The 10229-nt window shown below is 48.2% G+C and overlaps 1 protein-coding gene across 8 annotated transcripts in view; it reads left to right on the plus strand.

Annotated features, from left to right (window-relative positions):
• The window catches only part of plppr3b (phospholipid phosphatase related 3b), a 41255-nt gene that overhangs the window by 4764 nt on the left and 26262 nt on the right, over positions 1-10229 (plus strand). For 2 of the 8 annotated variants that reach the window (XM_049730192.2, XM_049730185.2), the window contains 6 exons: positions 1447-1632; positions 1708-1834; positions 2374-2626; positions 2714-2787; positions 3243-9818; positions 9892-10185. In XM_049730192.2, the coding sequence (XP_049586149.1) occupies positions 1447-1632; positions 1708-1834; positions 2374-2626; positions 2714-2787; positions 3243-4807 (2205 nt within the window). In that variant the 3' untranslated portion in view covers positions 4808-9818; positions 9892-10185. Of the gene's footprint in view, positions 1-1446; positions 2240-2373; positions 2627-2713; positions 2788-3242; positions 9819-9891; positions 10186-10229 lie in introns of those variants that run through there. The other 6 variants (XM_068652238.1, XM_049730212.2, XM_049730218.2 and 3 more) reach the window with 6 other exon arrangements.

The raw sequence follows: 10229 nt of genomic DNA on the forward strand, positions 1-10229 counted from the left end.
AATGAATGTGTAAAATGCTGGCAACAAAAGTGAGTACACTCCAATTGAAAATCTCAAAATTAAGCCAAAATTGGGACCAATTAGGCATTTTTCCTCCCTGTGTAATGCGACTAGTTAGTGTAACGAGGTGTTAGGTGTGATTGGGGATTAGGTGTATTAAATTAGGTATTTTCACTCTCATACTGGTCATAGGAAGTTCAACATGGCACCTCATGGCAAAGAACTCTCTGAGGAACTAAAAAAAAGAATTATTGCTCTACATAAAGATGGCCTAGGCTATAAGAAGACTGCCAACACCCTGAAACTGAGCTGTAGGACGGTGGCTAAGACCATACAGCGATTTAAGAGGACAAGTTCCATTCAAAACAGGCCTTGCCATGGTGCGCGTTCTGCGTCATGTTCAGAGGTTAGCTTTGGAAAACAGGCGTAAAACTGCCAGCATTGCTGTAGAGGTTGATGGGGGGTCAGTCTGGCAGTGCTCAGACCATACGCCGCACACTGAATTCAATTGGTCTGCATGGCTGTCGTCCCAGGAAAAAGCCTCTTCTAAAAAAGATGGACGAGGAAGTTCGCAAAAGGTTTGCTGAAGACAAGCAGACTAAGGATATGGGTTACTGGAACCATGTCCTGTCGTCTGATGAGACCAAGATAAACATATTTGGTTCAGATGCTGTCCAGCGTGTGTGGCGGCAACCAGGTGAAGAGTACAAAGACAAGTGTGTCTTGCCTACAGTCAAGCATGGTGGTTGGAGCGTCATGGTCTGGGGCTGTATGAGTGCTGCTGGCACTGGGGAGCTACAGTTCATTGAGGGAACAATGAATGCCAACATGTACTGTGGAATACTGAAGCAGAGCATGATCCCCTCCCTCCATAAACTGGGCCGCGGAGCAGTATTCCAACACGATAACGACCCCAAACACCCCTCCAAGATGACTACTGCCTTCCTAATGAAACTGAGGGTGAAGGTGATGGACTGGCCAAGCATGTCCCTAGACCTAAATATCTGTGGGGCATCCTCAAACGGAAGGTGGAGGAGCGCAAGGTCTCCAACATCCACCAGCTCCGTGATGTCATCATGGAAGAGTAGAAGAGGATTCCAGCGGCGACCTGTGAAGCTCTGGTGAACTCCATGCCTGAAAGGGTTATGGCGGTGCTGGAAAATAATGATGGCCACACAAAATATTGACGTTTGGGTCCAATTTTGACATTCTCAGTTGGGGTGTACTCACTTTTGTTGCCAGCATTTTACACATTCATTGTTGTATTTGAGTTACTTTGAAGTAACAAATTTACTTTGCTATCCAAGCTCTACAGTGACTACTTAACATTGGATCAAAGTGTCATTTCTTCAGTGTTGTCCCATGACAAGATATAATTAAAACATTGCAGAAATGAGAGGGGTGTACTCAGTTTTGTGAGATACTGTAACTTGGGTTGTCGTGTAGCTTCCCATCGTGGCCTCCTCAATGGTGTCGCTCTACTTCCTGGAGTTGACGGACATGCTGCGGCCTCCGAGACTCGGCTTCCGCTGTCACGACCGCGACCTCAGCAAACCATACGTGGACGGTGGCGACGAAATAATTCCGCTGCTCATGCTGCTCAGCCTGGCCTTCGCCGGCCCAGCCGCCTCGGTACCTGCCGCCTCCGAGCAAACGAGGGACCGCGGCCTCCTCTCCTGACGCGCATGTGCTTCCGTGCGGCGGCAGATCATGCTGGTGGAGGCCTTCCTCTATCTGCTGCAGTCCCGTACCACAGCCCAGCAAGCAGAAGGCAGCATCGCCGCGGGAGGCTGCAACTTCAACTCTTTCCTGAGGAGGACCGTCCGCTTTGTGGGTACGAGCCCCGCCACAGCTGCACAGCAGGAAGTTGGTCGTCATATTCTGCTCAGACTGAGGCTTAAAACAGGCGGTGACGCGCACCCGCTCAGGTCTCCGTGACTCCTCGCAAATAATGGCCTTTTCTAGACTAGAGTGAAGAAACAATGACTACAAGTTTTTTTTGTGATCTAACTGTTTGTCCATCTGGGTCATTTGGGTGCATGGCAGGCACCCCTCGTGCTGTTTTGCGGGTTCGCTGTGGCAAGTTTGAAGCGGGAATGTTAGGCAGCGGGACAGCCACGCAGATCCGATCAGCCACGCGGATCCAATTCATTGGCATGCCCTCAGAGGAAATGAATATGCAGTCTGCTTCTTGGCATCTCGGTGCCCTTAGTGGCGCTTTCCCATTAGAAGAAATTCAGTGAGTGGCCAAGCATCACTCGTTTTGGCACAAAGGGGCCCACAGAGCCAATTTTGCTCAGGGTGCTATGCAAGCCTCCATCCGGTTGATGGAACTGCTCTCCTTCTCTCCCTTCTGGTGGGGTCGGATCGCAGGCCTCCATCCAGTTGATGAACCTGCTCTCCTTCTCTCCCTCCTGGTGGGGTGGGCCATGTCAGGCGTGCACGTGTTTGGGCTGTGCGCGACGGCGCTGGTCACTGACATCATCCAGCTGTCGACGGGTTGCCACGCCCCCTTTTTCCTCACCGTCTGCAAGCCAAACTACAGCCACGTCTCCTGCGAAACCAACGCCTACATCACCAAGGACATCTGCTCCGGACTCGACCGACATGCCATCGCCGCCGCCAGGTGTGCCCCCCGTCGCAGCTGCCTCTGCTTGCTTTCCAGCTCGAGCCTTCTTCACTGATTGGTCTCTGCTCTTTTCTGCCCGGGCAGGAAAAGCTTCCCATCACAGCATGCCACTCTGTCTGCATTCGCCGCTGTGTACGTTTCTGTAAGTTGGACCCCAGGTGAACGTCACTCAAGCCCAAATCACCTTGTGCGCTTGCACAAAGCTTTGTCTGAATTTTCTCTGCGTCACTCCCGTTTGCTCGCCTGATCCCGTTCGTTAGCCCTGCAACAAAATGGGATTTATTTCCAAGAAGTCCAACAGAGGTCACGCTCGGCGCTACCAGACAGCGCAATGTCATCATCCCCTTATCAAAACGAAATAGTTGAAGCACCTCCGATCAAAAAAAGCAGACTGATGCGGTGACAGGTGACCGCATAGTGGGGAGAGCCAATTGGTCCACCTTAGAGAATGGGCGGGTGCTGACTAACGACCCGGCGAGCTAACGGGGAAAGCACAGAGGCAACCTACAAGAACGCACCAGATCAAGCAGATTGTGGAAAAGCAAACGCAGATGGTTTGAGGCAAGCGAGAAGAGGCTCAGTGGATACGCGCCCTCTGTGTCCCGCCCTTCAGATGTACTTCAACTCCACCATCTCGGAGCGCACCAAGCTGCTGAAACCCGTCTTGGTGTTTGCGTTCGCCATAGCCGCCGCGCTGAGTGGCCTGACCCAGATCACGCAGCACCGCAGCCACCCTGCCGACATCTACATGGGCTTCCTGGTCGGAGCTTTCATCGCCGCCTACCTGGTGAGCTTTTCTCGCCGCGTGCTCCACCTTGGATTGTTGTTGCTAGGATACCGCCTGCTGGCCTTTGCTGGCTTTTGCTGGCCTTTGCCGGCCTTCGCTGGCCTTTGCTAGCAACACTCTTGAAGCTGTTGATTTTCATGCAGGCTTGTCACGCCGTGGCCAACTTTAGGTCCTCTGACACACCTCTGGCCCTGCCCCCTCCGCCCAGTCTGGAGGACCCTTTGCGAGCTCTGACCGAGCGAGGGCACGAGTCAGTCTACAACAAGGGCCCCGCCTCAGCCTCTGAGAGCAACGATGAGATAGCGGCCAGCCCGGGACCCCTTCAGAGGGAGGTTGCGTCCATGACAAGCCTCAAGAGGGTCAATGCGGATGTTGAGCTCAGGGCTCCGCGGAGTCCCATGGCCAAGGAGACCATGCTGACTTTCAGCAACACTTTGCCCCGAACCAGCATCGGCGTCAGTGACGGAACTCCTAGTCCGGCTCAACCTGTGCAGCCTCTCCAGCAACATCCAAAGACTGTCCATGTCCCCATGGACACGGTTTCGTCACAGCGTCTCTTGTCAGAATGGAAGACGAGATCTGCGGAGATGCGAGCTCAGAGCGTGCGGGATGACAACGAACTCGGCTCCAACGGCTTAGACTCTGGGAGAGACAACAGATGTTCTCCCGTCCTTGCCGTGTCCTCCGGCAACGCCTCATCCGACCGCAACCCCACTCCTCCTCCGGGTTGCGCCGCCAAACCAGTGGCCACGCCGAGAGCGCCACAGATCCAGCAAGCAGTAGCGCCTCCGATTTCACCCAAGAGCTCCTTAGCCCGCGCCAAGTGGTTGGCTATTCGAGAGAATGCTGGCATGGAAGCTTTGGGTGGCGTGGCGGCCAACCACCCGCGACTGCTTCAGGTGGTGGCCATGTCCAAGCAGCAGGGGCTTTTGCCGTCCCTGTCCTCGCTGGAAAAATGCTCAGAAAGCGCCACTGCTTGTTGCAGCTCTTCAGCCGCCCCCTGTCTGCATTGCCGGCCGGCTGGCGAGAAGCAACATGAAGCCGTTGTCACCGTGAACGCCCACACCTCTCACCATCTATTGGCTCAAACGCCACCAAGTCCCTGGGAGTGGGCCAGGCCCAACCTGTGTGACACATACCACCTGAACGGCCTGCAGCAAGGAGATCCTGCCGCCTGCGGCAGTAGCTTCCGACAGCGGCGAGCTGGCGCCAGTTATGAACCGCCGGCACAGTTTGAGGCGTTGACGGATGCGCAGCGCAAAGGAATGGCCAGCAGACGCAAGACGGCGCTGGTTCTTCTGGAGCGATGCGCTCACCTTACTAATGAGGAGAACCACCTCAGGAGTTTCCAAGGTCGCACAATGAAGGATGAGTCCAGTGGCTTCTTTTGAAAGGTTCTCTATTTTGGAGACAATCATGTCTGTAATGCAGTCGCATCAATTCATCAGTTGATTCTCATTGGCCGCTTTGCTGAGCAGTGGGCAGAGCACTCTGATTCACGGTCTGAACGACATTCGTACTATGGGTGCAGAATCGTATGTTGACGTCACTGCCATGTAGATTTGGACCAAAAAAAAAAAAAAAGCCATCATTTTGAACTTAGATGTTGAACAACAACAATTAGGATTCATTAACACCTCCAATTTTGTAAACACCCAAACCTCAGGCTTTGGACTAAACATGAATCTAAAGTTTCTCTAGCGACTGCCATCATTCACAGTGAGGATAAAACAAACAAACCAAATAATCAAAACCAGTGAAATGCAAAGATTAGTTCTCCTTATTCAAAAAGCCTCATGTCGCATCTCCATTGAAGATTGAATTCTTTCAGCCGCAGTTATGAGATGTTTACCATGGATATTTCAAAATTCTGCATTTCAGTGTTACAATTGGTAGCTGTAAACAGATTGCCAAGTGCTTCTATCTATCAAACATTTATAATTAACAGATGAAACGATCAACATTGATTGTGTTGCAGCTTTGGGAATTTCTGTTTCTTGACTTGCGTTTTATAATGAGGCAGAAGTGCCACATCGAATATGGCGGCCACGGTGACGTTCTGCACCAACGGATGAGATGAGACTTCTTCGTATACGCCCACGTCTCGGCTCTGAACTGGGCTGCGATGCGATCGTTCAGTTTCCATGGTGATGCTAAATGTACGTGTGCTATTGTGACAAAAACGCTAATGTTGACGTAACGATGCACAAGAAAAGCAAATGAATGTCAGGAAGGGGAGGAAGTCATCCAAAACAACTCGGACAGAACCCCAAATGAGAAAAATACACCGAATTTTGATCTTTTAGCCTGTTAGCTATACTCTACGTGCCAATATTTTCGACAGGGGCGCGCTTTGGGCGAGAATATGGCTACATCATGGCCTGGTTGCTCGTCCGTGTCAAGGAGCTCAGGGCACATTCAAACCAACTTCCTCCTTCCACTTGGATTCCGTCAGCGCCAAAATTGTTTTAAGTCCCTCTTCAAGCCATCAGCCCAACGGACTCCTCCGACGCAGCTTCCCGGTCAATGCAGATAAACACCAGATTAGCGACCAGTCCACGAGTCTGTCCAAGCCCCGCAGGTCGTCTGCCAATTGTGGGGAACAAAAGCGCATTCCCGAGTTCAGTCTTGGATCAACCAACCCTAAATCGGGAGCCCCAACCACACAGATTCCTGGGTGTGCACATCAGTGAGGACCCCTCCTGGTCCGCCATGCCGCGTCACTGGCGAAGAAAGCTCAGCGTCGCCTGTACTTCCTGCGGAAACTCAGGCGAGCAAGTGCTCCTCCGGCCGTCATAACTACATTCTACCGTGGCGCCATTGAGAGCGTCCTCTCCAGTTGTATCACTGTCTGGGGTGGTAGCTGCACTAAATACAACTTGAAGGCCCTGCAGCGCATAGTGACCACGGCTGGTAAGATTATTGGTGCTTCACTCCCCTCCCTGAAGGGCATTTACACCTCCCAACTCACCCGCAAGGCGACCACGATTGTGAGTAGTGTGAGTCACCCCGCTCACTTTTTGTTTGATCTTCTGCCCTCTGGGAAGAGGTACAGGAGCCTGCGCTCCCGCACCGCCAGACTCACCAACAGCTTCATTCTCCAGGCTGTTAGGATCCTGAACTCTCTTCCTCCTCCTGCGTAGCGTCCTGTACTTTTTGCTCTATGTTCTGACTGTCTGCTGTATGCACACTTGCTCCATTTTTGCTCTTCTTATTTATTGTGTTATTTGTTATTTATTCATCACTCTTATTTATTCATTGTTTGTGCCTTCTTGTTTTATTTTCTTGTGTTGTTTACTTGTATGTACATTGTGAACTATGTCTTGTCACCGTGAGATAGTGGGAACGTAATTTCGATCTCTTTGTGTGTCTTGGCATGTGAAGAAATTGACAATAAAGCAGACTTTGACAAGGGAGCCAGGCAGACAAACTTTCAATGTGAACTCGTGAATGTAAACAAAGGCTGCATGACAAATAAAACGTCTTTAAAATTGAAAAAAAATGTTTTTAGTATTTATCTATAGCAAATATGAAGAACATTCCACTGAGCCATAGATGTCTATTAGACGTCTTGTGTAGTGTAGACCTATTTTAGACGTCTATATTAGGTCATTCTATAGACCTAATGCAGACGACAAAATTAAATCCATCAAATATAATAATATTTGGAAATATGAAACCCTAAACCAGCCGTAAGTTGGAAAAATAATGTACAGGATGTCACGGTCAGGGGTGGGGCATGGAGCAGGACGACCAAGTGCAGCTTGGACCAGGGTTTATTGGTGAACTCAAAAAAGGCAAACTGACACGACGTAACCACAATAACATGAATGACTGACCGGGACGTGAAACCAGACGACATCAGGACATGACGACAGCAAGACCGGACGACAACAGGAACCAAAAAAGACCTCATGACAGGAACACACAACGTAAATCCAACACCGAACAACCACAACCAATGATCCGACAGGGAGTGAGGGGCAGACAGGACTTTTATACACGACAGGTAACGAGAGGCAGGTGGGAACAATCACACTGATCATGGGCACACAGGAGGGGAGGGGCGAGCACACAGACAGAAACCAAGACAACAGACACATAGTGGAGCAGTTGGGGACGAGACGTGACACAGGAGTTGTATTGCTTTTTTTTAAACAACCGTTGAGCCGTACGTGTGGTTATTTCTGTAACCTGATATAGACAGACGACAAAATTAAATCCATCAAATATAAAATATTAAACTCTAAACCAGCTGTAACTTGTATAAATAATGTACAGAAGTTGTATTGCTTTGTTTTAAACAACCATTGATCCGTACGTGTGAAGTGTGGTTATTTCTATAACCTGATAGACGTCTATAATAGGTTATACCATAGACCAGTGGTTCTTAACCTTGTTGGAGGTACCGAACCCCACTAGTTTCATATGCGCCTCCACCAAAAGATGTTTTTTACTAATGCACAAAATGAGCTGTGCATGAACATCACCTTGTTCAAAGAACAAAACCAACACAATGCATGAACTCGCAACAAATTACATACTGGCAAATCAGAAGCTACACGATAAAACAGGTTTGTTCGGACCTCCTCAGTGGGGGCTCTGTCGAACCCCTGAGACCGACTCACCGAACCCCTAGGGTTCGATCGAACCCAGGTTAAGAACCACTGCCGTAGACCTAATTTAGACGACAAAATTAAATCCATCAAATATGAAATGGTAAAGTTGTATAATAATGTACAGAAGTTGTATTGCTTTGTTTTAAATAACCATTGGTCCGTGTGAAGTGTGGTTATTTTTGTAACCTGATATAGTTATTCCATAGACCTCATATAGACAACAAAATTAAATCCATCAAATATAAAATATTAAACCCTAAACCAGCTGTAAGTTGTATAAACAATGAAGAAATTTTGTATTGCTTCGTTTTAAATAAAAAATAAAACACTTGGACGGAAATCAATTTGAGAGTAAAAACAACTCGGTAACTTCCCACTAGTGCATAAATTTTGTGCCACCGTAAAACAAAGAAAGAAGAAGAATTAGAAGAAGTAGTGTGCAGAGCAAGTAAAGTTTTCCTGCGCGTTTGTTGGCGTTTAAGTCGACTATAGACAAAATCCCTCCTGAAAGACACTAGGGAAGGCTGCTTAGAGGTGAGTCCTCGAGGTTTTTCAGTAAGAGTTTGAAGGAATGGGATAGAAATACAAAAAGTCCTGCCTAGCTACAAAAACAGATATGCTCAAACCTCATTGAATAAAGTACATAAGCAGACAAGTATATTCACATATTAAATCAAGAACATGTTTTGACTAATAATGAAAACTACGGTCGGAAGCATAATTAAACTAAGAATGTGACAAACAAACAAATGCATGGTAAGTGTGAGTAAGAACTTTGCATAGCCAGGGAAACACACAAATGAATAATGTACTTACCCTTGATTTCTATTGTATGTAAATGAGGTAGGGGTCATAAAATCTTATGGCCTTTTATGGCCCCATAAATCAGCGTCATTTTGGATTGGGGGGCATGTGCGCCAGTCTGGCGGGCGCCAAGATAGCGCCAGTCGAGACGGCGCCATCTTTGGCTGTTGCCATTTTTGTTTGCTGGCGCCATTTTTGGATGGGGACATGTATGGGCATGTATAGGGCCTGTATTTTTGTGAAACAAACCAAAGAAGTGATACACCTGAGCTAGATTTGCTATCAACCAGTGCATCTCGGGGTCAAGGGGGGGGGAGTTTTGTTGAAAAAAGGGGGGTCAAGGGCTGAGTTTTGTTGAAAAAAAGGCATTTGAAGGAGATAGTCAAGGTGTTGCTGCATCTAATTTGACATACAATAGCTTGTGGGGCCTCCGAGTTGTCTGTGTAACTTTGTTGAAAAAGGCATCTAATTTGACATACAATAGCTTGTGGGGCCACCGCTAGTTGAGTCAGGAGAGTCAACATTATTGGCTCCGAGTTGTCTGCGTGTAACGTTGTTGAAAAAGACATCTGAAGGAGAAAGTTTGAGCTGAGGTCGAGTCATTAAAACGACGTCACAAATCATTAGCGGTAGCAGAGTGTTCTCGCGGCACGTGACCCCATAGGCGTGGTCTTTTCTCCGCCGAATTTGAAGTTAGTTTGGGACGGATGACCAGTGCTCATTTTGAGAAGACAAGCCAGCGGTCAGAGGATCAGCGGAGTCGGAGTGCGTCAAAAATTGTTTCGAGATGGTTAAAGGTAAGTCATGTTACCATTTTGTCGGCATAATAATAATAATAAATAATAATAATACGCTGGGGTTATTTGTAAAACACGTTATAATGTTTATGTAATGTTTGTAGACATCACCGTTTTTGTCGATGTCCACGCATCCTTTGACGACGACTTTAGCGGCATTTATCTAACACAATCAGACTACGGTGAGTCAACCGTTCATCTAAGGTAGTTAATATAAATGCTATTAGTTGGTGATTTATTTTATGTATGTAACAGATCTCGTGGCCGCGGCCACTAGGAAAAACAAGCAGCCAACACAAGTTGATTTTGAAACACAGACTAGTCTAGTGGATGTCTCTGGACGCCATTTTGAAGCATCGGAAGCGGCAGAGCCAATCGCATCAGAGCTAGTGAGACCAACTGCATCAGAGTCACGTGCTACCATTGAAACCAATCCACTTACGTCCCACGCCGACCGACAGGAAGCATCCACGGACACAGAATTAGCGGAGGCTCTATCTGCGTACGAAGGCTTGAACCATCCTCACGAGTCGACAAACAAAGTTAGAGGTATTCCTTCTATTTTTTTCTCTTTCTCTATTATCATTCGACTT

Source organism: Syngnathus scovelli, chromosome 10, assembly GCF_024217435.2.
Source record: "Syngnathus scovelli strain Florida chromosome 10, RoL_Ssco_1.2, whole genome shotgun sequence".
Lineage (NCBI taxonomy): Eukaryota > Metazoa > Chordata > Actinopteri > Syngnathiformes > Syngnathidae > Syngnathus > Syngnathus scovelli.